General features: G+C 49.2%; 1 protein-coding gene across 2 annotated transcripts in view; it reads right to left on the bottom strand.

The window, feature by feature from the left end:
- Window positions 1-16,787, bottom strand: part of LOC139226613 (E3 ubiquitin-protein ligase TRIM65-like) — a 64,006-nt gene that overhangs the window by 10,689 nt on the left and 36,530 nt on the right. For both annotated transcript variants that reach the window (XM_070857479.1, XM_070857481.1), the window contains exon 4: window positions 12,918-13,098. In XM_070857479.1, coding sequence (XP_070713580.1) covers window positions 12,918-13,098 — 181 coding nt within the window. The remainder of the gene's footprint in view (window positions 1-12,917; window positions 13,099-16,787) is intronic.

The raw sequence follows: 16,787 nt of genomic DNA, 5'->3' as shown, positions 1-16,787 counted from the left end.
AGTGTGTGTGTGAGGGGGTGGGGAGTTGGATGGGGTACAATGTATGTGTGAGGGGGTGGGGAGTTGGATGGGGTACAGTGTGTGTGAGGAGGTGGGGAGTTGGATAGGGTACAGTGTGTGTGAGGGGGTGGGGAGTTGGATGGGGTACAGTGTGTGTGAGGGGGTGGGGAGTTGGATGGGGTACAGTGTGTGTGTGAGGGTGGGTAGTTGGATGGGGTACAGTTTGTGTATGAGGGGGTGGGGAGTTGGATGGGATACAGTGTGTGAGGGGGTGGGGAGTTGGATGGGGTACAGTGTGTGTGTGAGGGGGTGGGGAGTTGGATGGGGTATAGTGTGTGTGGGGGATGGGGAGTTGGATGGGGTACAGTGTGTGTGAGGGGGTTGGAGTTGGATGGGGTACAGTGTATGTGTGAGGGGGTGGGGAGTTGGATGGGGTACAGTCTATGTGAGGGGGTGGGGAGTTGGATGGGGTACAGTCTGTGTGAGGGGGTGGGGAGTTGGATGGGGTACAGTCTATGTGAGGGGGTGGGGAGTTGGTTGGGGTACAGTGTGTGTGAGAGGGTGGGGAGTTGGATGGGGTACAGTCTGTGTGAGGGGGTGGGGAGTTGGATGGGGTACAGTGTATGTGAGGGGGTGGGGAGTTGGATGGGGTACAGTCTGTGTGAGGGGGTGGGGAGTTGGTTGGGGTACAGTGTGTGTGAGGGGGTGGGGAGTTGGATGGGGTACAGTGAGTGACAGAGGGTGGGGAGTTGGATGGGGTACAGTGAGTGACAGAGGGTGGGGATTTGGATGGGTTACAGTGTGAGGGGGTGTGGAGTTGGATGGGGTACAGTGTGTGTGAGGGGGTGGGGAGTTGGATGGGGTACAGTGAGTGACAGAGGGTGGGGAGTTGGATGGGGTACAGTGTGTGTATGAGGGGATGGGGAGTTGGGTGGGGTACAGTGTGTGAGGGAGTGGGGAGTTGGATGGGGTACAGTGTGTGTGAGAGGGTGGGGTACAGACCTGGGGCAAGGGGTCTTGGATGTAGGAGTGAAGGTTTTGAGGAAGTGATGGTTTGATTTGCCTGTTGAAAATTAAATAAGAATCTATTCATTGCGAGATATAAAAGTGCTTGAAATTAAGCAGAATGTATAATTGTTAATATAAAATTGTACATTTTCTGGAGTGCCCAGCCTCCAGACTCGCATCAGAAAATACAGCCAATTTTCTCCCTTTAACATGGGGTTCTCCCTCTTCAGTCTTTAATGTATTTGGGAGCTTTTATTTCCTCAAATACTACTAAAGGAAAAACTGCAAATGCTGGAAATAGGAAATAAAAACAGAAAATTCTGGGAATACACAGGTCAGCTTGCATCATTGTGGTGTAGGGCACACACCCACAGCACTAAAACCGGTTTTATTCTGCTTACAAACACTGACTCACCAACCGCACATTTCCAGCAGTTTCCATTTCAGCTGAGGTAAGTCATGTATACCTACACTGAGTTCCAAAGTCCATGGGCTAGACTTTACACTTTTGTGCAGATCGCCCAAAAATGGGTGTTATTTCTGGTGTGGGCGGTAAAAATGAGTTTTCAGATTGGCGGCTTGTTGCCCATTCTCAAAGCCCCTCGTCTCCATTTTTGAAATTGGGCGTCACCGCGAGCGATATGAAATGGGCGGTAGTATTAAATCTCTCTGACCTTCTACCATACAGTGTCACCGTTATTAGCAATGGCATGGCAACGCTCGATTCCTGCGATTCAAGAGGTCAACGGTCATCATGACATGCGCAGAAGAGGAGACAGAGAGAGGGAGCTGAGAGGGTCTGAAGGTGGGTCTGGGTGTGGTGTGGCGGCTTTGGGAGGAAGGAGGGAGAGTTTAGAGCTTTAGAGCAAATAGAGAAACAAAAATTAGCTGTTACCAGCCATATATTTGCCCAAATTTGGCCTATAATGGAGGGAGAGGAGGTGGCATCACAGCACGCTGTGGAGACTACACTGGAGAGAGCAGTGAGGTGGGAGAGGAGCACATTGGAGGCCGCAAAAGAGCGAGGAGGTTCTCAGACAAGGTAAATGCCTCCCTCCTGCAGGAGGTCGAGTTACGCTGGGGTGATTTGACAAAGGGAGGGTGTGGGAAGCCCACCCCAAAGGCCTACCAGAAGATATGGGCTGAGATAGCAGAGGTGGTCTCGTCGGCGACCAACGAGGTATGTGAGGGCAACCAATGCCGCAAATGATGGAACGACCTTGTGGGATCCGAAGGGTAAGTATTATATTTATTTACATGTACTTATATATTTATATAATTTGATTTATAACAGCAGATGTGAGGTCTTGCACTGTTACCGGGAATGTTTTACTCAAAGCCTGCGGTCACAGTGCACGTCTTTCGGTAAAGAATGATAATTATCATAATAATCATGATTACATCTGTCGGTTATGTGTTGTATCAGTGTCTATGACAGTACCCAGCAATGATATCACGCAATGATCTCATGCCATGTCGTCCTGTCACCTTTTACAGAAGAAGCTATTGACGATGAGGTCCGTGCAGAGGTGAACGGGTGGGGGGCCACCAGTCCCCAGCGACATCACTGAGATGCAGGAGCGAGTGCTCGCACTCGTGGGGAAGCACACCTGGACAGCCACAGAAGCATCTGCAGACCTTGAAGTGATGCCACATGAGTAAAGCTTACACCATTGCATGATGTAATAGATGCCACACCCACTGATATGCGAACAATCATATATGATAGATGATTTCTAAAATTGTCATAGAAATAATGCTGGACTAATGAAAATCATTGCAATGCACAATGTGTTGATGGTCATGAAATGTGATGTCTGCGATGATGTTGAGAGCGGTGGTGCTTTTGTCGTGCATATGCTGTGTGTAGCGCTGGACTCACCTTTTGACCCTAGCACGCCCTTCTCCTCTAATAACCTCATTTGTGTTTTGCAGCTCAGCCAGCAGCGCGGCCCCAGGAAAGGCCACAGAGGCCAGAAGGTGGGGGCGCGGGGCAGGAGTCGGCACACGATCCTACTACATCTGGTGCTGAGCAGCTCCGATTCTCGCCCGTCAATCCGCTGGGTCTGTTCTCGACGGATGAGAGCGCAGACTTCGAGCAACCTGCATCGTCACGCACCAGAAGCCATTCCACCCCAAGACCATCTTGTGGTCCTCCGGTCATTCCCGCCTCCACTCTGGAGGTACCGGCCCCAAGCACCTCGCCACAGAGCACCCCATTTGTCCCCAGGACGGCGCCGACACCGCAGACGCCTCGTGGACGCGGCAGGTTTGTTCCATGAGCGCCACGTGACAGTGGAGAGATGGTACAGTTGTCCAGGATTACTGTAGACATTGGTGACCAGCTCATCGAAGCATTGGGGGGCATATCCCGACACCTGGCCACCATGACCGAGTACGTTCCACAGATGGCAGAGGCCCTGGATGCGATAGCCAGGAACACTGCTGGCACAGGCCTCCCAGAGTGGTCCCAGAGCGTGGCACTCCATCCCTAGGTTCCGCACCACCTCTGCGAACGACAGATGAGAGCAAGGACCAAGATCCTGCTTCTGCATCAGAGAATGTTGCTCCCCCTGGCATCCCCCGCTCCCGTACCCATGCAACCACCGCCTCTGCCTTCATCCCCCGCAATGAGGCACTGCCTGAGGAGCTCCTCGGCCAGGCGCCATGGAGTGAGGAGGGGAAGGGGTAGAGGTGGGGAGAAGAGAGGCGGGGAAGGAAAGTGAGGTGCATGTGCGCAGGTGATGGCTGTGTTATATCTCCATCTGGGTGTATGCAATTTGTTGTAATGTATGGGGGCTGGGGACCATGCTCCTGCTTTGCCTTTGTATTTTGTGTTGCTGGACATATTGAACATTTGATTGATGTCAATGGTGGAAAAAGTGGGATGTGGGCTGAGGTGGTTTTGCCCGTGATACTTATGATTTCAGACCAATGCTGGTATAAAAAATTTTTTTTTGAACATAACCTTGTTGCGCATTATCTCAGATAGCTGGACCGTTACACACTGGTGATTCCTTAACATGAAAGGGTTAAATAAAACTTAACTTCAATCAAATAAACTTTAACTGGCACCAAGTTGATGGGCACCATTGATGCCTGAGCTGCACACACACAGCAGTGTGTCAGCATTGTCACTCACAGTAATGTTCTTTCAGGCAAATCGTTCAGATATCAGCTCCTCACATAAGAGTCTTGCAGTTATGTAGCCACCACGGGCCCTTTCCTGCGGTCTGGAGGGGGTCGTGGGCATGGTTGCATAGCCAGCCTGATTGTCTGGCCCTAGGTCAGTGTCCAGCCCCTCGTCGTCCTCTTCCTCTCTCTCCTGAGGTGGACCATCAGTCCCTTCTGGCAATTCTTGGCCCCTCCTGATAGCCAGATTGTGCAGCATGGAGCACATGACCATGAATTTACCTACTTGCTCAGGGTTGTATTGTAGCTCCCCTCTGAGTGCTCCAGACATCTGAAGCGCAGCTTAAGCACAGTTATTGTTTTGTGGACCACAGTGCGGTGTCTCTGTGGCTCTGGTTGTATCGCTTCTCGGCCTCGGTGTGGGTGTCACGCGGGGGGGTCATCAGCCAGGTGGCTAGGCCATACTGGTTATCACCAAGCATCCAACATTGTCCTTGTGGCTGACTCTTAAAGATGTCAGAGACAGCGTTCTCACGCAGGATGTGAGCCTCATCGAAGGTGCCCGGACATTTGGCATTCACTGTCATGATGATCTGGTTGTGGTCGACAACTAGTTGGACCTTCAGGGAGTGAAATCCTTTTCTGTTACGAAAACGCTCCAGTCCTGAGAAGGTGGCCGCATGGCGATGTGAGTGCACTGTATAGTTCCCTGCACCCTGGGGAACTGAGCAATGTGGTAGAATGCTCCAGCCCTGTCAGTCTGAGCCTCCGTGGTCATGGGGAAGCTGATAAAGTCCATCCTTCTCGTGTACAGGGCCTCCGTGTCCTGTCTAATGCAGCGATGTGTGGCATGGAGAGACAGAGGGCAAGTCTCGACCGCGGAGGCCCGAAAGGAACCGGACGCATAGAAAGACAGTGCCGCGGTGACCTTGACCGACACTGATGTCCTGATGGCAGGCTCATATGTGGCCTGATGAGCTCACATATTTCATTGATCACCACATTGTGGAAGCGGAGTCTCCGAAGGCAGGTGTGGTCGGACACGTCGAGGTAAGACTTCTGCTCCCTGTACGTATGGGGTGTGTATGGTCTGGCCCTCCTCCTCATTCTTGCACATCTTAAATTGGGGACATAATGATGTGCATCACACATTGAGCCATCTGCACACTGCAGCATCTGTGTATTAATCGGTGCAGACTGAGAAATGGCTGGCCTCATTGCAATGAAAGATTGATCAGAGGCAATAATTTCCTCACTAAAATACACTTAGAGTAAACCCCTAATAGTACAGAGTCTGAAAATATGTCTGGTAAGATGGTCACTTTACCTGAGAAGAACTCCAGAGTCAATGAAAACTCCCCCGAAGTTGAAGCAGCCTTTTGAATGAAGCGACCTGCGATTTTAAAAATGGCAGCCACACCGCTGGCTTTAGTTCAGAACAGTTCCACTTTTTCTGGGCGGGCGATATTGTGGGCGATGTGTGTGAGGTGGTGAAAGTGACAGTGGGCGATCTCCTGGGCGTTAGTTTTGTCAAATGTGCTCTTTATGACAAAAAAAAGTGGGTGGCTGGTATTATTGAATCTCGGCGTTAATTCCGTGTGGAAAGTAACGCTGGGCGATATTATGGGCGTTGATTTCGCCCATTCTGTTGATTCTGCCCAAAAAAAGTGGACGGGCGGTATTATTTTTTCCCGGCGTTACCCACATGGGGAAAGTAACGCTCGGTGATAAGTTTCCGAAAAATGCCCATCAGTTTCCATTTTGTGGCTAAACAGGAGATATATGGGCGTTATATGTCATTTCAGCAGTGAAATGGGCGTTAAGCGGGTGTTATGCATGCAAAAAACGAGGAAACTCTGGCCCCATATCACTACTAATTTCCACACATCTTAGGCTTATACTTAGGGCTGTTCTAGAGCGCAGAGCCTTTTGGAAGCTGTCGAATTTTATATTATCCTCCTTGTGTTCATATAGCCCTCTCTATCTCTGCAACCTCCGCCAGCCCTACAACCCTCCGAGAACTCTGTGCTCCTCCAACTCTGGCCTCTTGTCCATCCCCCACTTCCTTCGCCCCACCATTGATGGCTGTGCCTTCACCCATATAGGCCACAAGTTCTGGAATTCCCTCTCTAAACCTCTCTGCCTCTCCTCCTTGAAGATCCCCCTCGCCTACCTCTTGGACCAAGTTTTCATTCACCTCTCCTAGGGCTCAATTTTTCCCAGTGATTTGCGCCGTTTTTTTGGCGCACACCGTTTTTTTTGGCGTAGGTTTTTAATTTAAAATTTCCACAAGGAATCTGCACCAGCGTAACTGAGTTCGTTATGATTTTTTTTAGGTTTGTTTTTTTTTGACGTCATAGGGGCCAGTTTTTATCATTTTTCGAAGTTTGCCTTAAAAAAATGTCTCCTAGGTCGGCGTATCTGGCCACTCCCGAAAAACCTTCTGGTGAGTTAAGAGAAAGCAGCGCACATTGAGAAATCGGCGCAAAAAGACGTAATTGTTTTTCATCGAAGTTTTGGAGGGAATTAAAAACACTTTAAATATACATAATAAAGATTAATTTTTTTACCTTACAACGGAGTTGATGGAATAGTTTGATGGAATTCTGAAGTTTTCATTTTCTTTAAACTCACACACCATCACTGAACATCTGCAAACAGGTCTGGAGGGTCGGAGTGTCGGCCGGCAGAATCGGCCCAGTGCCCGGACATGGGCGCTGGGCTGATTCATAACTAACTCAGTTATGCTGGTGTAGAGTCCGTGTGGAAACTTTAAATTAAAAACCTACGCCAAAAAAAACAGCGCAAATCATTGGGAAAAATCGAGCCCGAGGAGAAGTGAATGAAAGCTTGGTCAAGAGGTAGGAGAAGAGGATCTTCAAGGACGAGAGAGAGGTGGAGAGGTTTAGGGAGGGAATTCCGGGGGGGTGGGGGAGTGGGAAGGTGGTGTTGAAGACGATTGGAAGAAATCGCAAGACTGCACTAGGCATCAAATGAGCCTGGGGGGGTTGGGGGAGGGGGAGAGGGGGGTTCCCGATCACTGCGCTTGCTCAGATCTGGGTGTGGTCCATACAGACCTGTGGGGAGAGAGAACAAAGAACCTGTCCTGTCTGCCTGCTGTTGTGAGCTTCTTGCAAAGGTAACATTTAATCATGGGGTAATACTGACAATGCCATACCATATGCGAGCCTTCTGCATGATGGTGCTGCGGGGGAGCAACTGATCTGACATCATCGCATGAAGAACCTCAGAGCCTGTAGGGTGCTGGGCAGGAGGCTTTACCCATGTCTGGTATATTGAGACAGGCGTTCGTACCTGCACCTGAGTGATGCAGATTGTGTGAGAAGGCTGCGTTTCTGCAAAGAAGTTGTAACCAAGATCTGAGAGTTAGTAAAAGCAGACCTGCAACCTAGAAGCTTCAGGAGGACTGCTTTGTCAGTTGAAGTGAAGGTTACAGCTGCACTTTCATTCTATACATCCAGATCCTTCCAAGCTACAACTAGGGATGTGTGCGCCATTTCTCAACATACAACACATATCTGCATTCAGCAGGTGACTGCTGCACTATATGCCCAGAGGAATGACTACATAAAGTTCCCCATGACTGCCCAGGCAATGCGTGACAGGGCTGTGGGCTTCTCCAGGATTGCTGGCTTCCCAAAGGTACAGGGCTGCATTGATTGTACCCACATCGCCTTGCAAGCACCTTTGGAGGGTTCCGAGATGTACAGGAACAGAAAAGGCTTCCACTCCATTAATGTGCAGCTCGTGTGTGACGACATGCATTGTATCATGTCAGTCGATGCAAGATACCCTGGCAGCACCGATGATGCGTTCATTCTACGCAAGAGCATTATATCTGCCATGTTTCAACAGCAGCTGGTTACTGGGAGACAAAGGGTATGGCCTCGCCACCTGGCGCATGACGCCGCTATGCGTAACCTGGATGGAAGCTGACCGTGAATACAACATGTCGCGCATTGCGACATGCAGCATCATAGAGAGGACCATTGGCATCTTGAAACAGCGTTTTCGATGCCTGGACCATTCTGGAGGCTACTTGCAATACTCCCCTGGGATTGTCAGTCAGTTCACTGCTGCATAACTTAGCCATCATGAGGCAGCAGCAGCTGGTAGTAGAAGACCCACCTGAGAAGAGGGTGGCTGATGATGATGAGGAAGATGCAGAGGAGGAGGAGGAGTAGGACGTGGAAGCCATGCAACTACCTGAACCCGGAACACGACGGCGGAGGAGGGCGAGCCATCGTTCCCCTTTAACGATTGCTCGAGCCTTACGCCAGCAGCTCATCCATGAACGCTTTGCTGCCTGAAGGCTCAGCGGCAACTATTCCGCATGGACCATGTTTACTGTTGGGACCTGTTCCACAATGTTGTGTTGTGTTAATGGAAGAAATGATGGAAATGATTCTTGTTTACTTCAAAAGTTTTGTTAATAATGGAACAAATAATGTAAGTGATTCAGTTATAATTTAAAATATATTTTATTCAAAAGTTTAACAAACATTTGTACTTAACTTTAATAATAATATTTTTAAAGTTTTCAGTTAAGGTCACTTACAAACTTTAAGATCACTTACAAACTTTAAGATTACTAACTAACTTTAAACTTGTAAATTTACATAACTTACAAAAAACTTTTAATTTGAGAACAACAATTACAACAGTAACAATAACAGCAGCAAAGAAAGGCTGCACCCATCTCTCCACCTTATTCTAAGACCACACGCTGCGCTTGGTCTTGTTGACTGCACCCCTGCCCGCAGGCGGTGGCTCAGTGTTTCTGGGGTTGGTACCAAGCTTATTCTTTCTAACATCTCGGGTAATGCGCACCTGTTGGGTGGGGGGGGGGGTGGGGGGGGCGGAGGCAGGTGGTAATGTGGAGGGCCCGGCTTGGGGCTCTTCAGAGGCTGATCTGGGGATTGGAGTGGGAGCGGCAGTTGATTCTGTCAATGGACACGGGGTCTGGGCGTGTTCCCTTATTGCAGCAGCTAACTCCGACATTCCCTCCCTCATGCGCCCTGACAGTGTCTCACCTACCTGCAACATTCCCTCCCTCGTGTTCACTGATAGTGTTTGAACTATCTCTGATATTCCCTCCCTGATGTTCACTGACAGCGCATCAGGTACCTGCGACATTCCCTCCCTCATATTCACTGACATGGTTTCAGCTGACTTGAGATATTCCCTCCCTCACGTTCCCGGACATCGTTCCCATTTCTCGCGAGAGTGTTGTTCCTTCTCCCGACAGTCCTGATACCTCATCACCCATCCCACTGATGGTGTCCAGGAGTGATCGGGTAAGGTCAATGCTGTCCGCACTCATTGCCATCATCTGAACGTCTGTTAGATCCTGCACCTCAGGAGTGCGCGGTCGAGCTCTCCTTCCCCTCCTCACCCTGGGTGTGGCTCGCTGCATTCCACTGGAACCCGCAGCCTCGGACGGTGGGGCCCTGGGTGTGCCTCGCTGCACCCCACTGGAATCCCCAGCCTCGGACGGTGGAAAACCATGGGATGTCCCAGCAACACTCAAACCACGAGTAACGGAAAGGGCTGGCAACTCAATGGGCGGCACCTGCACCTCCTGTAAAGTGAGTACAACAGTGGGGCTTCATCCATCTCCTTCCCCTCCCCCCCATGCTCTTGGTCTGGAAGGTGGGATTGGAAGATGTTCTCTTCAGGCTCGTCCTCGTCTGAATCTTCTTCTGCATCGTCAGGGTTGGCCTCAAGTTTTGCAAAATATAACAGAACAGACAAATGGTTAGCAGCAGAGGAGGGGGCAGAGTGGGTGGCATGAGTAGGCTCACATAGCGCGGGCAGCAGGTTGATTTCAAGGACCACGATGAATGATAGCACATTGCATCAACCAAAGTGTAGCTGACGGAGATATCCCCATGAACCGAAGCATGGCTAGCCCGCACAGTATTTAACATTTAGCAAAGCCAGACTGTGGAATTTGCAGGACTTACCCTCTCCCTCGAGTGTGGGCCCAGCTTGTGCAGTGGTGGTTGCTTTTCACTAGGCAGGACCCATCAAAGCAGCGACCCTCTCTTCCACGGGTGTCAGTGGCTGCAGATTTGCCGGGCCTCCTCCTGTTCGCGTTCTTTCCCTTTCGTTATGTGTCACCTTCTTCTGCAAAGATGAAAATATAACTTTTTAGAGAGGGTGTCTTTCTGCTGGGTGGAATATATACAGCTGGTCACATTTACAATTGCAATTCCATTGAATAAATGAAAATATTACTTACACCAACTACTTGACCAAGGTCTTTTTTTTGCACTGGCCTCCAGACTTCGGGGTGGTCACCATTGCACAGTAATCTTCTGCAAATTCGTTCCAGCGTTTCTTTATTTCTTTGGGTGTGACTTTTATGTGACCTCTGCTGGTGTCCAGCTCCTGCCATCTGCCCTCTATCACAGTAACTAGTGCCTCCACTTCATCCTGTAAGAAATTCTTGGTCCTTGCGCCGCGTTGCATCTTGTATTGTAGCTCCGATTTTTCCAATGAGAATTAAAGTTCTCTCACAGCACTCAACGTTCTCACACACACAACTGGCTCTTTAAAAATGGCCAATTGCAGACCGGGAGCATGCACGCCTGTAGGAATCATGTCAAAAATGTCCTTTTTTTTTGCGCATGCGCAGAAGGTGCGGCATCGTTTTTTCGGCGCAGACAGCAGGCTCCACCCCCCCCCCCCCCCGAGGCTACAGGACAGGCTGCACGGCGCCAAATTTGAAAAATACAGCGGTGAAACTTGGCACAAATATTTTTGGAGTATTTCTGGCCTAGAAAAACAGGCGGAACTCTGGCAATATGCCAAAAAACAGCTTTGGGCAAAATTGAGCCCCTAATATCTACTGCTGCGGCTCGGTGTCAATTTTCTATCTGAAAATGTTCCTGTGAAGTGCCTTGGGACTTTTTCCTATGTTAAAGGTGCTATAGAAAGGCAAGTTGTTGTAGAATCATAGAATGGTTGCAGCACAGAAGAAAGCCATTCGGCCCGTCGAGTCCATGCCGACTCTCAGCTAGTCCCCACTCCCCCGCCCTTTCCCCGTAGCCTTGCAAATATTTCTCCTTCAGATACTTATCCAACTCCCTTTTGAAAACCACGATTGAGTCTGTCTCCACCATCCTTTCAGGCAGTGCATTAGAGATCCCAACCACTCACTGCGTAAAGAAGGGTGGGGAGTTGGATGGGGTACGGTGTGTGTGAAAGGGTGCAAGCCTATTATGTGGCAATATGTCAAATGCCTTTTGGAAATCCATGTACACTACGTCAACTGCATTGCCCTCATCAACCCTTTCTGTTACCTCATCAAAAAACTCCATCAAGTTGGTTAAACTATCTTAAGTCTGTGTCCTCTGGTTCTTGGCCCTTCCGCCAATGGGAACTGTTGCTCCCTATCTACTCGGTCCAGACCCCTCATGATTTTGAACACCTCGATCAAATCTCCTCTCAATCTTCTCTGCTCCAAGGAGAACAACCCCAGCTTCTCCAGTCTATCCACGTAACTGAAGTTCCTCATTCCTGGAATCATTCTCGGAAATCTTTTCTGCACCCTCTCAAAGGCCTTCACATCCTTCCTAAAGTGTGGTGCCCAGAATTGGACACAATACTCCAGTTGGGGCTGAACCAGTGTTTTATACAGGTTCGTAATAATGTCCACACTTTTATACTTATATACTTCTATTTATGAAGCCCCGGATCCCGAAAGACTTTTAACCGCTTTCTCAACCGACCCTGCCACTTTCAACGATTTGTGCACATATACCCCCAGGTCTCTCTGTTCATGCACCTCCTTTAGGATTGTACCTTTTCCTCTCTTCATTCTTTCTACCAAAATGTATCACTTCGCACTTTTCTGCATTAAATTTAATCTGCCACGTGTCCGTCCATTTCACCAGCCTGTCTATATCTCCCGAAGTCTATCACTATCCTCCTCACTGTTCACTATACTTCCAAGTTTTGTGTCATCTGCATATTTTGAAGTTGTGCCCTGTACACCCAAGTCCAGGTCATTAATATAGATCAAGAAAAGCGGTGGTCCCAGTACCGACCCCTGGGGAACACCACTGTATACCTTCCTCCAGTCCGAAAAACAACCCTTCACCACTACTCTCTGTTTCCTGTCACTTCGCCAATTCCGTATCCATGCTGCCACTGTCCCTTTTATTCCATGGGCTTCAACTTTCCTGGTAAGCCTATTGTGTGGCACTTTGTCAAATGCCTTTTGTAAATCCATGTACACTGCATCAACCGCATTACCCTCATCAACCCTCTCTGTTACCGCATCAAAAAACTCCATCAAGTTGGTTAAACACGATTTGCCTTTAACAAATCCATGCCGGCTTTCGTTAATTAATCCACCCCTATCCAAGTGACTGTTAAATTAGTCCCTGATTACTGTTTCTAAAAGCTTCCCCACTCCCGAGGTTAAACTGACTGTCCTGTAGTTGCTGGGTTTATCTTTACCCCTTTTTTTGAACAATGGTGTAACATTTGCAATTCTCCAGTTCTCTAGCTGGTATGTTAGTTTATTTTTGTTGGTCAGCTTTTGCTCGTTTTCTCGGTTGGCCTGTTATATGGAACTGACAGACTGTGCCTCAGTGCATAACTAGTACTCTGAACACATATTCGTTGGAGCTCCAGAATCCGAGAGAAGATTCCTATCTCCATCTTTTCCAACTGGCAGAGAGTATGTGAGGGGGGAAATAATGGGAAGGAAGGATAAAAATCCAAAGAAAAAATATCTTTCCCACCTGGAACTTCCAGCGACTGCGGCACTTGCCTGAAGAAGCCCTGTAGGTTCTCGTAGATAAGTATGGAAATCTCCTCCAAGGCACTTTTGACTCCTCCTAGCTTGTTCTCTATTGCCAGGTCTGAGGCAGGCAACACAATGTCCTGGTGGCTCGTCTTCAAAGTATGACTCTCCTGGGGGAACTGAAGCAGCAAAAGATAGAACTTACATTTCTATAGCGCCTTTCACAACCTCAGGATGGTCCAAAGTGCTTTACAGGCAATGAAGTGTTGCATAGAATTAGGACTGATATAACAAACCAAGATTACATAGAATGTGCAGCACAGAAACAGGCCATTCGCCCAACGGGTCCATGCCAGTGTTTATGCTCCACACGAGCCTCCTCCCACCCTACTTCACCTCACCTTATCAGCATATCCTTCTATTCCTTTCTCCCTCATGTGTTTATCCATCTTCCCCTTAAATGCATCGATGCTAGTCGCCTCAACCACTCCCTGTGGTGGCGAGTTCCACATTCTCACCACTCTCTGGGTAAAGACGTTTCTCCTGAATTCAATATTGGATTTATTAGTGACTATCTTATATTTATGGCTTCTAGTTTTGGTCTTCCCCACAAGTGGGAACATCTTTTCTACGACTACCCTATCAAACCCCTTCGTAATTTTAAAGACCGTTATTAGGTCACCAATCAGCCTACTTTTTTCTAGAGAAAAGAGCCCCAGCATATTCAATCTTTCCTGTTAGTTATAACCTCTCAGTTCTGGTATCATTCTTGGAAATCTTTTTTTGCAACTTCTCCACTTTTGAAGCGTAGTCAATGTTGCAATGTAGGAAATGTGGCAGCATGCTTGTACACAGCAAGCTCCCACCAACAGCAATGAAATACATGATCAGATCATCTGTTTTAGGCGGTGTTGGTTGAGGGATAAATATTGGCCAGGACATTGGGGGAAATTCTCCTGCTCTCTCTCAAATAGTGCCATGGGATCTTTTACCTTCACTTGAAAGGGTGGGCAGAGCCTCGGTTTAACGTCTCATCTGAAGGACGGCACCTCCGATAGTGCAGCACTCTCTCAGCACTGCACTGGAGTGTCAGTCTGCTCAAGTTAGCGGAGTGGGACTTGAACCCATGACCTTGTGACTCAGAGACGAGAAAACCAAGGCTGACAGGTAATGGATGCTAAATAATAATTACTGTATTTATCCCATCCAGATATGGAATAAACTAGATTATATTCCTGTGTTCTGAGTAAAATGAGAAACTAGGCCAGTTGACCTGGTCTGAAATGATGGGATTTTTTGTCGTGCCTTCAGACTCCAAGAGCAGGACTCTAGGTAACGTTGCAACTATTCACACTGGATTCTGTGCATTTACCCGTCAGAATGAAGTAAGAACAGAGATAGATTCCCAGGATGTCCCAAAGCGTTTTACCATCAATACCTTTGACGTTCAGTTATTGTTGTTTTGCTGGCAAACGCAGTGCCCAATCTACACAGCAAGATCCCATAAACAGGAAATAAGATTAATGACCGGTTAGTATGTTACTGGCGCATTGTTTGATGTACGAAAGTTGGCCAGAAAACTGGGGCAATTCCCTTCCCTTCTTTATAATTGGATCTTGAACATCCACCTGAACAGCACTTGGTTTAACGCCACATCCGTTACAATCGTCACCTGCTACTAGTTTATAACAGAAACAGCTTGCGCTCATAGAGCATCTATAATGAGGTAAAATGTCCCAAGGTGCTTCACATAGAAGCAGCAGCACATTGGTGGGTCTTCAATTCCGTTGGTCAACTGTGGCTCGGTACCACAGTGGGCAGTGAACGTACTGACTGAGCCACTGGGATCGCCCCATGCGCAGCTTTAGTTTGGTGTGTTAGCCTCACCGACGAGAGCTGTCAAATATTCTCTCACGAGCTCCCTCTGCTATGCAGCGCCATGCACAATCCATGCTCTACATTCCAATCTTCGCACAGGCAGATTGTACATTTTTCAGTCGGATGATCAAATTACCATCAGCTTTTCCAGACAATGATACGCCAACAACGTTCCTCTTAACTTTTGTACAATGTACCCAATCTGCCATAGCCAGCCTTGTCGCTGCCCTCTTTTCTTGTGCTAGCTCAGGAACTCTTTAGAGTCGACTACATACTAAGGGGCCGAAATTGCCCCCCTACCAAAAAGTAGGCACACCCACCGATTAAGTAGTGTTTTCTCCGCCCCAATCCATGGGGTGGAGTTTGGACCCATATTCAGCGCTTTGGCTTTTATTTCCGGTCGGGGCGGTGTTGATGGGCGGAGGTGCCCTTGGAGCAGGACAGCCGTCGTTCAGAGCCCTCAGCACCATGGACGTGCCACATCACGCTGATACATCACAACATCCCTCCCTTTCAGTTAAAGGGGAGGGCCGCTGCGAGCTCTGCAGTTAGTTTAGTTAGGCCCACTGGGCCACCAGGGCGGGTTTAGGCCAGGCCAGCGGCCCGGTACCCAAGAGGGGGTGTCAGGCTGCTTGCTGGCAGCCCGGTCAAAGCCGTGGCCGCTATTGTCGGGCCAACCTGGCAGTCGGCCAACAATGTAAATAACGTGATGACCGCGGCAACGCGTCCTCCCCTTTAAGGGCGGACGGGCTGCCCTCCCCTTTAAGGGCGGACGGGCTGCCCAGCCACACACAGCTTCCCGACCGGCGGCACCGCTCCCGCGGGCTAATTTCCCGCACGGGGCGGGAAGCGAGTCGCCGGCGGTCGGTGGAGGGTCGGCGCATGCCCGACGGGGCGGCAGCACGGGTGGCACAGAAACCCGTTCCCTCCGCTCCCGGCCCGGGGAGGCAATTTCGATCGGGTCAGCCCATCTGCCTGCCTCAGTTGGTGAGGCCTATCCGTTACATTGGCGCATCTTAGAGGCGGTAATGGGCCTTAAGAAGGGGGGCAATTTTGGCCCCCTAAGTGCCAGCACTCACACCTCCGAGTTGGAAGGTCATGGGTTCCAGTTCCACTCCAGTGCACATAATAAAGGCTGGCACGTTACACTGAGGGCCCCTGTGCCCTATCGGGTGGACGTAAAATAACAAAAATGATCATGGGTGGGTCTGAAACATGAAGGGTGGAATTTAAGCTGAAATCCATGTGGGGTAAGTCGGAGCCACAGACCGTTGCTGAGGAAAGAGATGTGGATGTGAAAGCGATGTGAATACCCTATCACAGACTTTCTCTGATTTCTCTGCCCCTTTCCCTCGCTCTGTATTTGATTAAAAGCTGTTCATCTCTAACATGGTCCAATTCTGACAAAAGGTCTTCGGCCTAAAACGTTAACTCTGTTTCTCACTCCACATGCTGAGTGTTTCCAGCAGTCTCTCATTTGCAGCACAGGCGGGACTATCAAAAGTCAGAAGTTAAACTCAAGGAACCTTACAAAAGGGAATATTGGCCCTGAAATTCCGGTCGGAGGCTGCTTTCGGACAAACGCCTCCGGCCTGAAACATTTCTACGGAAGTACCTGGTGGTCCCGGAGGAGCATGGGATTCTGGTGGGGAGGCTTTCTCTTCCCGCGCTGCGAAGCGCGCTCCCGTCCTCCAGGTTCCCACGCAGAAACATAGAAACATAGAAAATAGGTGCAGGAGCAGGCCATTCAGCCCTTCTAGCCTGCACCGCCATTCAACGAGTTCATGGCTGAACATGAAACTTCAGTACCCCCTTCCTGCTTTCACGCCATACCCCTTGATCCCCCGAGTAGTAAGGACTTCATCTAACTCCCTTTTGAATATATTTAGTGAATTGGCCCCAACCACTTTCTGTGGTAGAGAATTCCACAGGTTCACCACTCTCTGGGTGAAGAAGTTTCTCCTTATCTCGGTCCTAAATGGCTTACCCC

The sequence above is a fragment of the Pristiophorus japonicus genome, chromosome 16 (genome assembly GCF_044704955.1).
Source record: "Pristiophorus japonicus isolate sPriJap1 chromosome 16, sPriJap1.hap1, whole genome shotgun sequence".
In the NCBI taxonomy this organism is placed as follows: Eukaryota; Metazoa; Chordata; class Chondrichthyes; family Pristiophoridae; genus Pristiophorus; species Pristiophorus japonicus.
The sequence above is the reverse complement of the archived record's forward strand: the minus strand, read 5'-3'. Positions and strand labels throughout refer to the sequence as shown.